We start from the raw sequence: 19,596 nt of genomic DNA on the forward strand, positions 1-19,596 counted from the left end.
GAATCTCTACAAGCACTATAGATTTTTCTTAGGACAGACTCCTTAAAAAGAATTAAAGACAATGGGTAAAATGTTCTTAAGGGTGTTGATACATGTTCTGCGAGGGACTTTCCAAACCTGACCACATTTTTAAAATCCATCAATAGGCAAGTGTTCAAGGAACACCAATTAACGTTAATGTTAATGTTCCTCCCTTTCCAGAGGGAGGAAAATTATAATAGTAAGCTTACTGCATAAAGATGGGGGGGAGGATATTATACATTCTGAAGTTTATTTCTGTGGTATATTGATGGCAAGGACTGCATTTACTGAGCATGATGGTGACTTATCAACAGCGCCTCTGTCTTACCAGATTATCACAGAACTTGTCAACCAGCCTACACTTCTCCGCGGTCGGCACGCTTCCTTAGCACCAGGCTTAGCCCTGCCTGTACTTGGTGATCTCAAGTAGGATTGTCATCTACCCCCGAGCTTCTCAGCCCAGAAAGGATCCAAACATCCTGACATCAGAAAAAATTTGCCCGAAATGCTGAGAAGAGTGAATTCAAGTCAATCTTCCCTTTCTCCCAGGGATTTTAAGAACTGGCTGATGAAGGTTAGTACATGGATTGCGCAAGCCAATTCTTCAGAGGGAATAAAAATTTCGAATTAAAGAGAAAATCCTGAATTATCTGTATTACCATGATTTAGTGCCCCAAAGTCAGCTGAAAGGTATGTGTTGAGGGGCGCCTGCAGGGCACAGTAGGTTAAGCACTCAACACTTGGTTTCAGCTTGATTTCAGCTCAGGTCATGATCTCAGGGTCATGAGACCGAGCCCTGCAACAGTGTTTGTGCTCCGCAGAGTCTGCTTGAGATTCTCTCTCCCTCTGCCTCTTCCCCTCCTGCTCGTGCTCTCTCTCTCTCTAAAATAAACAAGGAAATCTTTAAAAAAAAAAAAAAGACTCTCCTTCCATCTTCACTCTGCATTCTTTCTCTCTGAAATAACTTAATAAATCTTTAAAACAGAACAAAACAAAACAAAAGGTTTGTGCTTTTTTGTGTTTTACTTTATTTTTTATTTTCTTTGTAATCTCTACACTCAATGTGGGGCTCTGAGATCAAGAGTTGCAAGCTCTTCCAGCTGAGCCAACCAGGCACCCCAGTACGTGCTTGTTACTAAAGCTCACCTGAGCATGATTCCACCCAGACGAATGGCTCTCTTCCAGTCTTTTAGGGTGGACTTGCCAGCCAGATGTACAAAATGTTTGGGGCTGATCAACTGATCATTGAACTAAAGTAAAAAGAAAAGTCCCAAATAAACCAAGGTCAACTTAGGCAGGTCAAGAGAAAGAGAAAGGTATCTCTACTTGTTACGTATGAAAAATACCCAGATGGCATCTTAAGTCATAGCCTTGTATCTCCCAGCCTCCTGCCCTGTTGTGCCAGAGAAGATGATCCTTCTCTGGGCACAGTGCCCTGTCCTGGTACAGAGCTACAGAAGACAGGAGGAGGATCAGAGATTAATATACTGATTAGCATCTAAAATCTATTCATGCCCTAAATCAGGCACTTGGGTCCAATGTTGCAACGGCTATTTAAATAACTGGAAGCAACCTACCTAGCCCTAATGACAAGAGTCAGGATGTGGTGGAAAGAATAAGTACCACAGAAACCACTATCACTGCAGAGCCTCAAAACTCTAATCCTTAATGATTCTAGGATGATGCCACCGATGGTGACTACCATCCATGGGTACTGCTGTGGCTACCAAAGGACACAGAATAAGCAATTATTTCCACTCTGTGCTCTCATGAGAATTTAGTTTTATCAATAATAATTTTCAGTAAACTCTAATGCACACTTCTCTAAGGCCTTTTACATATATTATCTCATTTTATCTGCTAGCAACCGTACAGTGTGATTATTCATATTTTAACACATGATTATTCATATTTTAACACATTATTCACATTTTAACTCTGAAATATTAACTTGTTCAAGGTCACTCAGTCATAGAGACGGGACTCCATTCATTCATTTAACAAACATTTATAGATAAAAATGCCAAGCATCATTCTAGGTGTTGGGGATACACTGGCGAACAAGCCAAGTTCTCAGATCTCACAGAACTTGTGTTCTGCGTGGAATTTGAATCCACGTCAATTTCACTGCAAAGCCCTTATTTTTTTTCTGTGACCTCACAGGGACTCTAGCCACAAAATTGAAAACATTGATATGGCAGACAAGAGAGAAGAGGCACTGAGAGTATACTCTTTGAAAACAAGGAGCCCCCAAACAGACCCCAGTAAGGAGAAAAGGCAATTACCTTGACACACTTCACATTTATTCCTGGACATACAAACTTCTTCCAAAGGAGAATGGCTTTGCTCTCCCCACAAGTTATGGGGTAAGCAATTTCCATATCCTCATTTGCTTCTATAGTGCTTGCATCTGAAAATGGAAAAAAATATCAGTTATTTATTGAACGCTTTTTCCCAAAAGCTTAATTCAAAATCTCTAGTCTCTTGGTTCCTCTGAGTAGCTAACAGTTCACAATGGCTGGTATCGTTTTGGAATCTTTGGAAAAAGTTTGACATAACAGCTCTCTTACCAAGCTCACCCTACATCCAAGATACTGTCCTATGCACTTTTACATGCTTAATCTTACTTAGTTCTTAAAACAATCCTGGGAGGCAATAATTGTTTCCAATGTATGTAGGTACGACTCAGAAAGGTGAAGTGACTTTCCCAAGGACACACAGTTAAGAAGTGAGACAGCAGGATTTAAACTCTGGCTTGTCTAGTTTCAAACTTTTTTTTTCAGTTTCTTTCCACTGACTGCCTTCCAATCAACACCTCGTACGTCCTAATCAGCAACTTCCCCCATGACAGATCAACCTTGAGGCTCTAATTTCTTTGTGGAATTTTTGTAGATGAAAAATCTTTTCAGTACCCTAGCAAACTGATGTTAAATAATCAACTGAAGGGCCTAGTCAGTGGTGTCTCTAGATGCACCACCATCAAACTCATGGCTGCAGCACTGGTAGGGCGTACTGGGTAGGGAAATATAAGGCACAAAAGGCAAGAAATCTCAACCAAGGAAGCTAAGGTCAAAGATACCAGAATAACAAAAAGACTCACCAATCCCTTCTTCAATTTTGTGAATTGTGTGAGTTTCTACTGCCACAACTGCTGTGTTGTTCTCGGACCCAGGTTCATAAATCCTGTTGTAAAAGTGTCCATCGATAAACAAACTACATAAATCATGAAAAAATTAATATTCACAGCATGGGATTAAGAAATTTGTTATAATCTATCTCAAAAGGAATAAAATAAATATACTTTACAACTCTATGTTAGTGCTTTGATAGTTTCCCATTGTATTTAAACTCCAAGCTATCCAGGACTACTTAGCAGCTACAACCATGGACATGAACAACAACTTTCTCACTTCAAAGGAAAGATCCTCTTGCTACTGTCTTTACATCACCACTTGTTACTGTTTCACACTAGACTTTTCCCTTCATACCTTAAATGCTTATGACATAAAATATTGCTTCAAGTATAAGATTAAAGTTATATTATAGAATTACCCTAAGAAGACTAAAAAGTAATATTGTTGGATAATTTAAGACAGGAAGAACCCGGGGCACCTGGATGGCTCAGTTGGTTAAGCATCTGCCTTCTGCTCAGGTCTGCTCAGGACCCTGGGATTGGGCCCCAAGTGAGGCTCCTTGCTCTGCAGGGAGCCTGCTTCTCCATCTCCCTCTGCCTGCTGCTCCCCCTGCTTGTGCTCTCCCTCTCTCTCACTGTCAAATAAATAATAAATAAAATCTTAAAAAAAAAAAAGACAGATCATTGACCATAGAAGCTGATGTCCTTTGTTGGAATCTAGATACTTTAGTCTTACTTTAGCATTTTTCAAAGGATCATAACCAAACTATTGATATGAACAGACCCTAGTAAAAAAAAAGAAAAAAAGAAAAAAAAGAGAGACAGAGATAGAGAGATAGACTATGCCCAAAGTAATTAGCATTAACTAGAAGTATCACTTAGGGAAAGTCTTTGTAAAATGTTTCTACCTTCTGTGGTGCCTGGGTGGCTTAGTTGTTAAGCACAGGATTCTTGATTTCAGCTCTGGTCAGGATCTCAGGGTCGTGAGATTGAGCCCTGCATCAGGCTCTGCACTGGGTATGGGCCTGATAAAAATTCTCTGACTCTCCTACTCTCCATCCCCACCTCCCTCTCAAAAAAAATTTAAATAAATAGGGATGCCTAAGTGGCTCAGTTGTTAAGCAACTGCCTTCAGCTCAGGTCATGAACCGAGGGTCCTGGGATCAAGCCCCGCCTCGCATCGGCCTACTTCTCCCTCTCCCACTCTCCCTGCTTATGTTCCCTCTCGCGCTGCCTCTCCATGTCAAATAAATAAATAAAATCTTTTTTAAAAAAGAAAAAAAAATTAAATGGTTTTACCTTCTAAGAAATGGACTCAGATAACCTAATAAAATATACTAACAACATTTAATTTCTATAATAAACTTAATGTACTATTGCATCTTTTTTTAAAAGATTTTATTCATGGCGGTGCCTGGGTGGCTCAGTGGGTTAAAGCCTCTGCCTTCAGTTCAGGTCATGATCCCAGAGTCCTGGGATCGAGCCCCACATCGGGCTCTCTGCTCAACAGGGAGCCTGCTTCCCTTCCTCTCTCTCTGCCTGCCTCTCTGCCTACTTGTGATCTCTGTCAAATAAATAAATAAATAATCTTAATTAAAAAAAAAAAAGATTTTATTCATTTGAGAGAGAGAGAGCACAAAGGGAGAGGGAGAAACAGACTCCCCATAGAGCAGAGAGCCTGATGTGCGGCTCCATCCCAGGACCCTAGGACCATGACCTGAGCCAAAGGCAGACATTTAACTGTCTGAGCCACCCAGGCGCCCCTCATCTTGTTACTTGAAAGCACCCCCCATGGTGACGCCTCTAGCCCAGGCCTCTCCTCTGAATTTCACACCAGGACACAGTTTACTTGCTAAATGAATAAATGCTTCTGGATGTCCCATAGCAGTTTGTTGAATTCATTATGTCTAAAATAACCAAGTTCTCTTCCCTCTCCCAAACCACTCTTCTTATATTTCCTATCCCTGTTAATGGCACCACCAGCACTCTACAGCCTAAGACAGAAGCCTGGGAATTACATCAGAGTTTTCCCTCTTCCTCCTCCTCAACTCCCACATACTCAGCCACCAAATCCTACCAGATGTAACTCCTTAACACGAGCCAGCCTCCCTGTCTCTTTTTCCACTGCTACTGCCTTAATTCAGACTGCAGCATCTCTGATCTAAACTAGTCTCCTTGCATCTCCTGATCTCTATATTCCTATGGGAGTGATCATATAAATCCCTCCTTAAAACCCTTCAAGAACCCTCTACTTGCTGTTACAAAAAAAGCCCCAAATCCTTCATAGGATATTTAAGTTGCTCCAAGATCGGGTCCCTGGTTTCAAGTCTCCCTAAACCTCACCTTATAATCCAAGTCCTAGTCATACCAAATTATTTGTGGTTCCCAGAATTGTCATCTTTCACACCTTCCCTCTTTGTTCTACTTCCCCCTTTCCCCAGAACAACCTTCCTCATCTGTTTGTTTTTTAAAGATTTTATTTGAGAGAGAGAGAGAGAGCATGCATGCCAGTGCACAAGCATGGGGGTGAGGGAAAAGTAGGAGCCGAAAGCAAGGCTGGATCCCAGGACCCTGGGATTATGACCTGAGCCAAAGGTAGACGATTAACCAACTGAGCCACCCAGGTGACCCTGTGTGTTTTTAAGATTTTATTTATTTATTTATTTATTTATTTTTAAAGGTTTTATTTATTTGTCAGAGAGAGAGCACAGCAGGCAGAGTGGCAGGCAGAGGCAGAGAGAGAAGCAGGATCCCCGCTGAGCAAGGAGCCCCATGAGGGACTTGACCCCGGGACCCTGGGATCATGACTGGAGCTAAAGGCAGTCTTAGTCTTAACCGACTAAGCCACCCAGGCCTCCCAAGATTTTATTTTTAAGTATTCTCTATACCCAATGTGGAGGTTGAATTTACAATCCCAGGATCAAGAGTTGCATGCTCTATTGACTGAGCCAACCAGGTACCCTTCTATTTGTTTTTTAATGAGTAGCCTCTATGATGCCTTTTCCTCCAATAAACCCTCCAATACAATCACCTATCTCCTCCTTTGTGACCCAGCTATACTTCAGGCTTTTGTCACAACACATATAACACTTAATACTATATATTTGTTCAGCTGTCTGCCTCTCCTTGGGCATAGTCTCAGAGGCTCCCAAGAACAGAGATCATGTCTTATTTATTTATTCAATTTTGTATATCTAGTGTGTTGAATACTAACTGGAACATGGCAAGGTACTCAATAAGTAGTTGGTCAGTTAATGAGGATTATGATAAACATGAGAAACCACTGCTTCAAGTTAAGTTCAGTAAATTCACCCTAAATTGACCAGTATGTGCAAAATCTTTTAAAAGAAGAAATTCAGGGGCACCTGGGTAGCTCAGTGGGTTAAAGCCTCTGCCTTCGGCTCAGGTCATGATCCCAGGGTCCTGGGATCGAGCCCTGCATTGGGCTCTCTGCTCAGCGGGGAGCCTGGTTCCCTTCCTCTCTCTCTGCCTACTTGTGATCTCTGTCTGTCAAATAAATAAATGCAAATAAATAAATAAAATCTTTTTAAAAAAAGAAGAAGAAGAAATTCGTATTTATTTATTTATTTATTTTAAAAGAATTTATTTATTTGACAGAGAGAGACCACGAGAGAGGGAACACAAGCAGGGGGAGAGGAAGAGGGAGAAGCAGGACTCCTGCTGAGCAGGGAGCCCAAAGAGGGACTCAATCCCAGGACTCTGGGATCATGACCTGAGCCAAAGGCAGACACATAATGACTGAGCCACCCAAGCACCCCAAAGAATTCTTATTTATACATAATTTCAACAATCAGTAAATTGCACTTGCTGTGGGAAGTAGGGGCACAGTCTATATACAAGGTTTTATCAAGAAAAAATTTCCAGGGTGACTGGGTGGCTCAGTGGGTTAAGCCTCTGCCTTCGGCTCAGGTCATGATCTCAGGATCCTGGGATCGAGGCCCGCATTCGGGCTCTCTTCTCAGTGGGGAGCCTGCTTCCCCCTCTCTCCCTGTCTCTCTGCCTACTTGTGATCTCTTTCTGTCAAATAAATAAATAAAATTAAAAAAAAAGAAAAGAAAAGAAAAAATTTCCTAGGATGCCTCAGTGACTTAGTCAGCTAAGTATCCAACTCTTTTTTTTTTTTTTAAGATTTTATTTATTTATTTGACAGAGAGAGAGAGATCACAAGTAGACAGAGAGGCAGGCAGACGGGGAGGGGGAAGCAGGGCTCCCGCTGAGTAGAGAGCCCGAACTGACCTCAGGACCCTGAAATCATGACCCAAGCCTAAGACAGAGGCTCAACCCCCTGAGCCACCCAGGCACCCCAAAGTGTCCAACTCTTGATTTTAGCTCAGGTAATGATCTCAGGGTCATGAGACTGAGCCCCATGTCAGGCTCCATACTGAGCATGGAGCCTGTTTGGGATTCTTCCTCTCCCTCTGCCCCTCCCCGCTGAACACACGCTTGCTTGCTCTCTAAATAAATAAATAAGTAAGTAAGTAAATAAGTAAGTAAGTAAGTAAAATACAACTAGAGAAATCAAGTGAGCATTGACTGGCCAGCATCTCAAAATTCAGTACCTGAAAATGTATTCATTTGCTCATATGGCAAATTCAGTATAAACAGTAGGTTAGGGAGTCAATGTTGTACAAAGATGCCTATAATCTAATCAAGAAACAAGAGCAACGTCATTTGGAAAATAAAAAAACGACATACACACAAAATAAATGGAACTAATCTTCAAAATAATTAAATCTCTCAGTAGTTGAGAAGTGTTCTCTGTCTCTAGCAGGGATAGGATAAGTGACAACTGGAGCACTTTAGGAAAGAGAGAAGAAACAATGACTCTAAGAGAAAATAAAGCTGCCATGCATTAAAGAATCTACTCTAATTCTTCCTCATTACCCTTCCTCAAAGGATAACAACTGCAAGTACGTGTGTACGTAACAACTGAAGTTCCCAAACAAGCGAATTTGAATAAGCAAGCATAATCTTTTGGTGCAAATAAAAATTCTAATCATTCTATTCACTGTATGTCAGTAATTATTTTTTAAGATTTTATTATTATTTTTTTAAGTAATCTCTACATCCAGCATGGGGCTCGAACTCACAACGTCAAGATCAGGTGTCACAGGGCACCTGAATGGCTCAGTGCATTAAAGCCTCTGCCTTCGGCTCAGGTCATGATCCCAAAGTGCTGGGATCGAGCCCCGCATCGGGCTCTCTGCTTGGCAGGAAGCCTGCTTCCTCCTCTCTTTCTGCCTGCCTCTCTGCCTACTTGTGATCTCTCTCCCTGTCAAATAAATAAGTAAAAATCTTAAAAAAAAAAAAAAAAAAGATCAGGTGTCACATAGTCCAACTGAGCCAGCCAGGCACCCCATCAGTATTTATATCAACTTTCTTTCACAGATCTTAGAATATTTCCTTCAATATTCAGAAATGTCAGCAAACTATGGTTAAATTTTAAAAACTAAAAAATCCTTACTTTTATAAGATAACATACTAATGTCTGGGATTTGCTTCAAAAAATTCAAGAGTGAGTGGATATAGAGATGAAATAAGACTGGCCATGTGTTGATAATTGTTGAAGCTGGGTGATGGGTGTGTACATGGGGGTTCACTACAGCATTTTTCTTAAATTTGGGGGTATATTTGAAATGTCCTATACTAAAAAGTTTAAGTTACCAAGAGAGGTTAACTGTCTTTCTCCCTAAGTGTTTAAGACAAGGTATGTTACTTAGTAGGTTGAGACTGGGTTACGTGTTTGCCCACGAACATTTATTTTTTAAGGATTTATTTATTTGTCAGAGAGAGAGAGAGAGGTCACGTGCACACAAGCAGGCAGAGTGGCAAGCAGAAGCAGAAAGAGAAGCAGACTCCCCGCTGAGCAAGGAGCCCGATGCAGGACTCAATCCTAGGATCCTGGGATCATGACCTGAGTCGAAGGAAGTGGCTTAACCCACTGAGCCCCCCAGGCGTCCCACGAACACTTTTTTTTTTTTTAAGTAGGCTCCACGCTGGGTGCGGAGCCCAATGCGGCACTTGAACTCACAACCCTGAGATCAAGACCTGAGCTGAAATCAAGAGTCGGATGCTTAACCAACTGAGCCACCCAGGCACCCCTTTTTTTTCTTTTTTTAAGTAATCTCTACACCCAACATGGGGCCCAAACTCACAACCCCTGAGATCAAGAGTCACATGCTCCACTGAGTCAGCCAGACGCCCAAGAACATTTCTAATCTTATGAACAATCTTTCATACGTTCCTCAAGATAAAATAACTAACTACCCCCTCCTTCTCTCTGTAGATATAATTCTTATTTAAACTTCAAAACCAGGGGGTGCCTGGGTGGCTCAGATGGTTAAGCATCTACCTTTGGCTCAGATCATGATCCCAGGGGCCTGGGACTGAGCCCCACATCTGGTACCCTGCTCAGTGGGGACCTGCTTCTCCCCCTGCCATTCCCTCTGCTTGTCCTCTCTGGCTCTCTCTATCTCTCTGTCAAATAAATAAAATATTAAAAAATAAATAAATACATAAATACATAAATAAAAATAAACTTCAAGACCGATTAAAAAGTCTTATATCTTCTTTCAAATTCATAGTGATCCTCTGAATTCAAGCTACTTCCTAACCACGATACTCAGTACTTCTTAGATTTTGCCATGTAAATGACCTCTTTATTTACATATATGTATTTCTGGTTTGCACAACTAGACTGCAAGCTCCATGATGGTGGGAAACATGTGCAATAATTTCTTCCAACACTGTGTAATACATTATAAAATAGTGGGTCGTTGACATGTATTTTTTGATAAACTAAGCTTCATTAATTTGTCCACCCCTTAGGGTCCAGACTGCTTCTGGTAGGAAAACTTTTGTAGTTGCCTTGCCTAATCTCCTCTGACTCTAACTATACTGTCTTTCAGTAAACTTGCACCAAGGTGGGCGCCTGGGTGGCTCAGTGGGTTAAGCCTCTGCCTTCAGCTCAAGTCATGATCTCAGGGTTCTGGATTGAGTCCCACATCGGGCTCTCTGCTCAGCAAGGAGCCTGCTTTCCCCCCTCTCTCTCTGCCTGCCTCTCTCCTACTTGTGATTGCTGTCAAATAAATAAGTAAAATCTTAAAAAAAAAAAAGGCGGGGCGGCGCCTGGGTGGCTCAGTGGGTTAAAGCCTCTGCCTTCGGCTCGGGTCATGGTCTCAGAGTCCTGGGATCGAGCCCTGCATTGGGCTCTCCACTCAGTGTAGAGCCTGCTTCCTCCTGTCTGTCTACTTGTGATCTCTGTCTGTTAAATAAATAAATCTTAAAAAAAAAAAAAAAAGAACAAAAAAGCCTTGTACCAAGGCCCTGTGCTCAACAGTGTGGATCAATAAGAGGGAGCCATGTAACTTACCCTCAAAGAGCTTACAGTGGAGAAGAGGGAAAGAGACAAGGACACAGTTAACTGCTGTAATAAGTACAACTATGACAAATATAGCACACAATACTTTATAAAGATAAAAACTTAGCCAGTACTGAGAGAGATTGATGGTGAATATTCCCTTGTGCTAAGCAATCACACAGTTATAATTTCCCCACTCTTTAAACCTCCCAAATTTTTCAGAAGATCCAAATCTCTAGTCACTTACCCTTGCTGCACAGGCTGTAACTGCAAGATCACTTGGGTTTTAGTGTCTTCAGGGTTCTCTCCTTCATTTCCTTCAGTGGGTACCACAACCACATCCCCCACTGGGACACTCACTTCCGCATTAGCCATCTTTCACATGAAGTCAGATAGCTGGGCTGCTGTCGGAAACAAGAAGCACCAGTGACTTGGTCTGGTTTGAAAAGATGGCAGTTGAGCGCCTGGATGGCTCAGTTGCTTAAGCGACTGCCTTCAGCTCAGGTCATGATCCTGGAGATCCTGGGATTGAGTCCCACATCTGGCTCCCTGCTCAGCAGGAAGTCTGATTCTACCTCCGACTCTCCTCCTTTTCATGCTCTTTTTCTCTCTCAAATAAATAAAATCTTTTTAAAAATAAAGAAAAAATGGCAATCGTAGGAAAGGAACACCAAGATAATTATGACTACCAATTCCAAGATCGCAGTCCTCTGAAGAGGACGGGAACTATGAGAAGGGGCTGACCTAGGCTCTGGTCTTTCCAGAAATGCCTTAGTACTCACTTGCTGATTTAGGCTTTCTTAGGTTTTGTGATTGTACTGGAGCCTGCTCATTTTTTTTTCTTAAGATTTCATTTATTTGAGAGAAGAAGAGGGAGAGAGAGGAGCAGACTCACCGCTGAACAGAGAGCCTGACACAGGACGTGATCCCAGGACGCTGGGATCATGACCTGAGCGAAAGGCAGACACTTAACCAACTGAGCCACCCAGGTGCCTTGGAACCTGCTCTTAAGAATGAACTGTGCACATCTCTTCCCAACTCTGAGTTTAGTGACATCAAATTGGTAGCTTGAAATCAGTGATGCTGGGAGTATACACCACAGATACTGGCAAGCACTAGAGGTCAGGATATTTTTTTTCCTGGAGAACTGATTTCCAGCACACCACTAGTTCCATCCCAAACAGTAAGCTTCTAGAAAGTAGGAATCATCTCTTTTCTTTGCAATAGCCACTGCACCTCACCAAATGCTCTGTCCTTTGTGAATTACTTAAAAAGGATCCGGTAAGGGGAGCCTGGGTGGATCAATTGTTAAAGAGTCTGCCTTTGGCTCAGGTCATGATCCCAGGGTATGGGGATCGAGATTGAGCCCAGCATCAGGCTCTCTGCTCAATGGGAAGCCTGCTTCTCCCTCTCCCACTCCCCCTGCTTGTTTTCCCTCTCTCTCTCTGTCTCTGTCAAATAAATAAAATCTTCAAAGGAAAAATAAAAGTATCCGCTAAATGAAATAAACTGCATAGGAAGAAAAATGATTTGTATTGTGTGGTTGTTTAATAAATTCTGAATCCAACTGTCTTCTAGGAACAACAAGTCTTCTAGGAACTTCTTACTATCTCTTTGCCTCAGATTGAAGGGAGAGGTGATCTTGCCTAACATCTCCTTTGCAGACTTGTTGGGGAAACCCGTGTCCAGCACCAGGTGCTCCTTGACTCTAATGTAATTCAAAGCATCATCCCAATTTTCATGAAAATTCTGAAGGCCCCTGGATATTCTGCAGTGGTTAGTTCTCACAGCTGCAAAGAAAGGAGTCACTTAAGAGAGTATAGGTAAGAGCACTGTGTTTACTTGGATATGTGAGATGATTAGGATATGCTGATAAGAGCAGGCACATGGTGGAAGCACGTTTGAATGTGGGACTGGTAGACTACCAAATCCACATCTGGCTCTGTCACAGCACTTGTCTATAACACACATAGTTAAGGATGGCACTCAAAGTCTCCCGAATCTGGCCCCCAAAGAGTTTTCCAGTTTCATCTGCAACTGCGATTCCCCAAGAACCTCAAGTGCCAGCCATACCAGCCTCACCCTGTACTCTGAATATACAATAGGTACCTTCAGGTTTCTATACCTTTGTTATTCCTTAAGCCCAGACTCTCTTTTCCCTCACCAACTTTTCCCTTCAAGATCCAGTTCAAAACCCCCTCCGCCACAAAGCCCCTGCCAAATCATTTTCTTTTCCACAGTCCCCCAACACTTGGTTTGTAGCTCTTTTAATGTGCTCTGTATTGCAGTTAACTGAACAGGCTTCTATTTCCATAACTGAACTATACTCTCTATGAGGTGCTGCTTCTTTTTTTTAAATTTTTTCTTATTTATTGGTATTTTTAATTCCATGAGGGCAGGAATTGATTCTTTAAAAACCCTGTCTCGGGACACCTGGGTGGCTCAGTTGGTTAAGCCACTGCCTTCGGCTTGGGTCATGATCCCGGGGTCCTGGGATCAAGTCCAACATCAGGTTCCTTGCTCGGCGGGGAGCCTGCTTCTCTCTCTGCCTCTGACTACCACTCTGCCTGCTTGTGCGTGCTCTCTCTCTCTGACAAACAAATAAAATCTTTACAAAAATAAAAATAAAAAAAATAAAAAGCCTGTCTCCCACAGCCCTGTTCATCATGGCACTGACACATTGGTTCAATCAATTTTTGTTTGTATTTGACCTAATTAAAATTCCTTATATCAGACTTATGCTCTGCCTTTTATGATTCTCACACTCAAACTTTTTTCCTGAATGCTATACCACTTGTACCCAAATGCCTCTTAAAATTCATCTTGTAGACACCTTAAACTGAACTCATATTCTCTCATAACCCTGCTCCTATTTACTGCCTCTATAAATGGCACTATCCTCTACCTATTTTCTCGAGCCAGAAACTACCAAGTTATTTTTCAGCCTTCTCTTTCTAAATCCAATCAACCACCAAATCCTATCCATTCTATCATCTGTATTTTCCTTTTAACCATCCCCCATCCTCCATCTGTGCTGCCACCACCATATTCTAAGCCGCCACACTGTTACCTGAATTTTTCCAGCTGCTTCTCATCAGTATCCTAATCTCTGGTCTTGCTCTCCACTCCCTTATCTACAGAGCCCACGGTCATGTTACTAAAGGCCACAGGCCATTTCCCCATTTCAGAATCCTTCAGTGGATTCCCTTTGCTATTGAAGTGCAAGCATCTTAACAGTGATTATAGAATCCTCCAAATCTGTCCCCTGTCCACCATGTTAGCCTCATTTCTCATAGTTCTTCCTCTCGTGCTATGGGCTCCTGTCGCCGATTTTTTTTTTTTAATTTCTCAAACATGCCATATTCCCTCACCTGAGTCTTCACACTTGTTTCCTCTACCGGGAATTCTCTTCCTTCCTGTTTGGCTAGTCACTGCTAAACTTTTATAACTTATTTAAAACGTCATATCCTGGGATGCCTAGCTGGCTCAGTCAGTACAGCATGCAACTCTTAATCTCAGAGTCATGAGTTCAAGCCCCATGTTGAGCATAGTGTTTACTTCAAACATAAAACAAAATAAAATATATACACACACATACATACATATTCATTTACAGGGAGGCCTATGACTTCCCTGACTAGATGTAAGCTTGCATTCTTGCCTCCTCAGTACCCGCTGCAGCACCCGTCATAACCATTAACTTTGTCAGCCTCTCCTCACCAGACTACATCCTGGGAGAGCAAAGATTGCTTTTCTTTTTCAACAGTTCCCCTAAAACTAGTTCAGTAACCAGAACACAGGAGTAAATAAATAGTGTTCAAATATCAAACTATTTACAAAATTGCTTACCTAAAACTTTCTAAGGAAATCTGGCACGTAACAGGTATGTAATAAATTTCCGTGTAGTGAATGACTCGCCTCGCCCTAAAAGACTTCTAGAATTTTCTACTTTTCTAAATTAGGGGATATAAATTTTCTTAGGTAGCTAGGCTAAGTTTATGTCTGTCATTTTGGCCAGTTCAACAAATATTTACTGAGTCTCTACTCCACATCAGGCACAGAATTAGGCTCACTGGAGATGAAAAGGGACAGTGTCTGCTCTTAAGAAATTAAGAAAAAGAGATGCATGATATTGTCACATATTAGAGAAAAAAATTAATTGCAAAACATTACTGTACACTATCTGAACTTCCGTAAATTAAAGGTTTAAAACTAGGAATAGGGGCACATGGGTGGCTCAGTCAGTTAAGTGGCCCCCTCTTTATCTCAGCTCAAGTCATGATCTCAGGGATTGAGTCCTGCAACACTCCAAACTCAGTGGGAAGATGGCTTCAGAATTCTCTCTCCCTCTGCCCCTCCCCCACCAAAAAATAAACCTTAAAAAAAAAAAATAAAACTAGGGATTAAAAAAAGAGAATCAGGGGTACCTGGGTGGCTCAGTTGGTTAAGCCTCTGCCTTCGGCTCAGGTCATGCTCTCTCTCTGCTCAGCAGGGGCCTGCTCCCCCCACCCCCCATCCCCCCCCCCCCCGCTTCTGCCTACTTGTGTGCGTGCGCTCTCTCTGTCAAATAAATTTTTAAAATCTTAAAAAATAATTAAAAAATTAAAAAAGAGAATCAGTGAACTGGTTCAGCTGGCTGCCAACAAGAGAACCAAAACAATTAGGACCTTGGAGTCTAGAAAAAGACAAAAAGATATGATGAAGCAAACATATGCTATCAAATCCTAGAATAACTGAACCAATAGATATCTTCAAAGCTTGAATCATAAAAATGTAGCTTGAATGAAAAGAATCACAGCTAACATTTGTTGGACACTTATTGTCAAGTACTATTCATTACTATTACATATGTAATGAATTTAAAAGATGTAAACTTTATCATATAACAAACTTACAGAATTTACTATTTTAAAACAGTGGTTTACAATTTTAAAAATAGCTTGAGTAGGGGCGCCTGGGTGGCTCAGTGGGTTAAAGCTTCTGCCTTCAGCTCAGGTCATGAGCCCCGCATCATTGCATCATCATCGCATCATCGCATCATCATCGGGTTCTCTGCTCAGCAGGGAGCCTGCTTCCTCCTCTCTCTCTGCCTGCCTCTCTTGCCTACTTGTAATCTCTGTCAAATAAATAAAATCTTAAAAAAAAATAGCTTGAGTAAATTAATGGGTTAGAGGAGAATTAGAAGGATGCTTCTAGTTTTAACTTTCTACCCTAAGGTTGAGTCCTCTCTACAACACTCAGAATAAGTGGTTGACTAACTACTTGATTAATACTTTCCTCAATGGGAACTCATATTTTACTCCTCAGCCCTCCCACACCTTGGAACTCAAGAGGAATGTTCTCTAACCTTCTGAGTTTATCCAAGAAGGTAATTATAATCAACCACAGTATGTCTCTCAGTGTCAGTAAGAGACACAAGGTCTGATCCAACATGGCAATTCTTACGCTTTTTAGAGAAGCAAGTTTAGGTTGAGTATCTCTTATTACCCTAAATACCACATTCCTAACAAGTAACCCGAAACCACCTCTACAGACTACACTGGCTAACTGCAAGGTCATCTCTTTGAGGTGAGTATAAACTGAAAAGTAGCTCTTGTTTATAGCAACAAAAACTCCTGAGGCAAGATGACTGAGTTGCTCCTTTGGGTATTTCAGAGAAGGAGCCTGAGAGTACTCATTGTGTAATCATACAACACTCTGTAATTCTAGGGGAACACACATAAAGAAAAGATGTCAAATTTATGTGAAAAGAATTATTTTGTAGTTATTTTCAAAGATAAAAAAGATACCTTGAAAGTAGGCACATGAATACTCACATAAGCTACTAAAAAACTAATGACATATGACCTACACTAGATTAAATTCATTTTTTGTGTTCTGAAAACTGTTTTTGTTGTTGTTGTTTATGAGTAATCTCTGTGCTCAACATGTGCTCAAACTCATAACTCCAAAATCAAGAGTCACAAGCTCCATTGACTAAGCCAGCCAGGCACTCCTGGAAGCTAGTGTTTAAAATGTGGCAGGATTATGAGTGTCACATGACTGCAGGAACATCAGAGTTGGTAGCTGAAAAGGAATAAAAGAAATAGCAGATAGCCTGGAATTTCCTAACCCCAAAATGTATTTATTTATTCCATACTGCACTGGAATTTTAATAGACTGTATAGCCTATTTTTTTTTTTCACTTTTTAAAGATCTTATTTATTTGACAGAGAGCACACGCATGAGTTGGGGGGAGGGACAGAAGGAGGAGACTCCCTGAGGGAGTGAGATGGGAGTGGGGGCTCAATCCCAAGACCCTGAGACCATGATCCCAGACAAAGTAAAGATGCTTAATGGACTGAGCTACCCAGGCACCCCAACTGTGCAGTCTATTCTTAAGAAATTTCCAAGTTAAAATTTTATTATTACTTGAGGCCAAAACTCCTTGATTTTTTTTTCTTCTTCATTCCTTCTCATGTATCATCAGTAAGTGATACAGGGCACTATCAAATGTAATAAAGCCAACAAGAAGGCTATACAGGACCACTGTGAGGGACACAGCCAAAACAAATGAAGTTTGGGATAAGTCACATACTGGAGACTACTATGCAGGTGTCTGGGGAAGCAATGAGATAAAAGTGTTCTTTGAAGGATCATCACACTAGAGTCTAGGAGACTTCTGCTTAGGACAAGACCAATTCAGAGCCCAAGCTAACCCCATGAAGTTGAATACAAATCAGCTATTTGATATGTTTGCTGAAGTAAATATGAATAAATGGTTGACTAATGACTAATGAAAAAGTCATCAAGTCAATACCCATAACTGATACAAGGCTGATCAATTAGGGAAGACAGTCCAAACATTTAATGAAAAAGTCTTCCAAAAGCACTTTGGTAACCATTAGCAGAGGCAAGGGAGAAGAAAGGGATCCCTCTCAGTGAGTTTGGAATGACCTGATCCTTCCTCTTCCTCATTCTCCAGGTTAAGGAGGAATCCCATTTCTTGGTTCTCCTAAAGAGACACCAAACAAGGCCCCTCTGTGTCTGGCAGGAAGTACTTTTGAGATTTCTCTCATCTTAAGAGAATTCAGATCTTCTCCACTTCCTTGGATGGTCAAGACTTCCCCGGATTTGTAGGTCAAGGCTTGACATGCCTAAGTCAGGTGGATCACTCTCCAGGACCCTCAGATAAGATTCTGCTGTCATTGTTCTGCCCCTCAGGAGACACCTGGCCAATTCCCCTGTCATTTCTGAAAGTAGGGGTATCCTAAGCTTCTTCCCCTCAACTATCTTCTCTTCGGCCCTCAAGAACATGGGTTTTCCCATCCCCTGACACACCAGATCGTCCCGTTCTCTACCTATGTATCAGAAGGTACTCAATCTCACACCCTCACAGGTTTGGACCCTTCCTATTCCTACTTGAGGAGGCTCTGAGGCGTCTTCCTACCGCCCCCTCACCTCAGGGAAAGCAGGGGCCTGCTCACTTTCCCTGAAGCTGTTCTTCCTCGTCCCCAGCTCCCACTACCCACCGTGTCGCCACGCCTTCGAAGCAGCACCTGCCTCTTTTCCCCTGGACTGAATGGCCGAGGCCTCTAACGCGCCCCTCGGGTGAAGCTCGGGCCTCCTTCCCTCAGCAGAACCCACTCTCTTGCTCCCCCGCCAAGCTTCCGAGGGTCTCCTCCCGGGCGGGGACCCAGGCTTCCTTCACCTTTCGTCCCACCCCCACCCCCTCACCGCGCCCCCCCTCCCCCCGCGCCCCGGTCAAGCGCGACCGAGGCCCCTCCCCAGCTCCGCGTTGACGGGCCTGCTGCTTCCTGGGCCCCGCCTCTGGGGATACCCCGGGATCCCCGGACCCCTCGCCGGGGTCCTGGGCGTCTGGGCCTCTCAGCCCCGAGTCGCTCCGGCCCCTCCGGGCCCCTCAGCCTAGGACTTCCGGGGCCCTCGGTCTGGGGGCGCAGGGCCCCCAGGCGCCCCGCACGCCGGCGCCCGCCGCCCTCGGCCAGGGGCCGGGCCCGGGCGGCGCGGCCGGCCGCGCTGGGGGCGGCCCGGCTGCTCGGGCGGACCCAGCGGCAGCGTCCCCCCCACCCCCCCGCGGCGCCGCGACGTCCGCTCGCTCCCCGGCGGCGGCGGCGGCACGCACAGGGCGTGGGGAGGCGCCCGCGGAGGCAGCAGCCCCCCGCCCCCTGCGCGCCCGCCCGCCCTCGCCGGCCGCCGCGCGGCCCCCGCGCCCGCCCCCCCGCCCCCACCCCACCCCGCGCCCGCGCCCGCGCGCCCACCCCTCCCCCTCCTCACCGTCTCCGTCGGGCGGGCGGGCGGCGAGCGGCCAGGGCGGGCGGGCGACGGAGCATGCGCAGAGGCCGCCACGGCCGCTAGTGCCACCGCCGCCGCCAGGCCCGGCTTCAACACTTCCGGCCGCCGCCGTCGGCGAGCTGGCGCCTTAAAGGGGACGCGTCCCTATTGCGGGCCCCGCGGAGGATGAACCCTCGGCCGGAGGGATTTGAGTGAGCTTTTACCTGAGCAGGACTCTTCTGCTCTGGAGAGTCAGTATTGGAAAGGGCTCTGGGGACCATAATAACTCTTCTGCCCCCACTTCACGGTAAGGAAAAAAAGGTCTAAATTAAAGAGTCGCCTCATCCACACTCAGAGGCAGAAGCTGGTCTCTCGACTCCTCTGGAGGACTGCCCGTTTCACCTCCCCAAATCCAGTTTTATGGAGTTTACATGTTACAGACCTTCAGGGTTATGGCCAACTATCAATTCGGAATCAAAAATCTGTTTGACTATAGGGTCAGTAAGTGGTCACGAGTCCAAGAGCAGACTGCTTGCATTCTCTGAGCCACACGTGTTTGCCAAGCTTTGCCTGGTTGTGAGGTTATGGGTTCAAGTGTTAGCTTCTTTGGGGGCGTTATTAACAGCTCCAAGTGTATATGTCGCCTAAGGCATAAGGTTGTTGTGAGTATTAAAAGAGGTGATACTTGAAAAGCGTTTAGGAAAATTTCTGGGGCCAGTAATAGTAACTAGCAAATATTAAGACCTTTCTATATGGCTAAGCGTTTGGGAGGATGCTTGGTCTTCTATAA

General features: G+C 43.7%; 1 protein-coding gene across 6 annotated transcripts in view; it reads right to left on the bottom strand.

The window, feature by feature from the left end:
* GMEB1 (glucocorticoid modulatory element binding protein 1) overlaps positions 1 to 18,917 on the bottom strand; it is a 36,408-nt gene extending 17,491 nt beyond the window's left edge. The window contains exons 1-5 of one of the 6 annotated variants that reach the window (XM_046015121.1): positions 18,810 to 18,917; positions 10,783 to 10,939; positions 3,122 to 3,234; positions 2,307 to 2,431; positions 1,168 to 1,271 (exon numbers count right to left, since the gene is read on the bottom strand). In XM_046015121.1, coding sequence (XP_045871077.1) covers positions 1,168 to 1,271; positions 2,307 to 2,431; positions 3,122 to 3,234; positions 10,783 to 10,910 — 470 coding nt within the window. In that variant the 5' untranslated portion in view covers positions 10,911 to 10,939; positions 18,810 to 18,917. Of the gene's footprint in view, positions 1 to 1,167; positions 1,272 to 2,306; positions 2,432 to 3,121; positions 3,235 to 10,782; positions 11,941 to 18,046; positions 18,215 to 18,809 lie in introns of those variants that run through there. The other 5 variants (XM_046015130.1, XM_046015140.1, XM_046015100.1 and 2 more) reach the window with 5 other exon arrangements.
* Between the last annotated feature and the right edge of the window lie 679 nt (positions 18,918 to 19,596).

Source organism: Meles meles, chromosome 1, assembly GCF_922984935.1.
Source record: "Meles meles chromosome 1, mMelMel3.1 paternal haplotype, whole genome shotgun sequence".
Lineage (NCBI taxonomy): Eukaryota > Metazoa > Chordata > Mammalia > Carnivora > Mustelidae > Meles > Meles meles.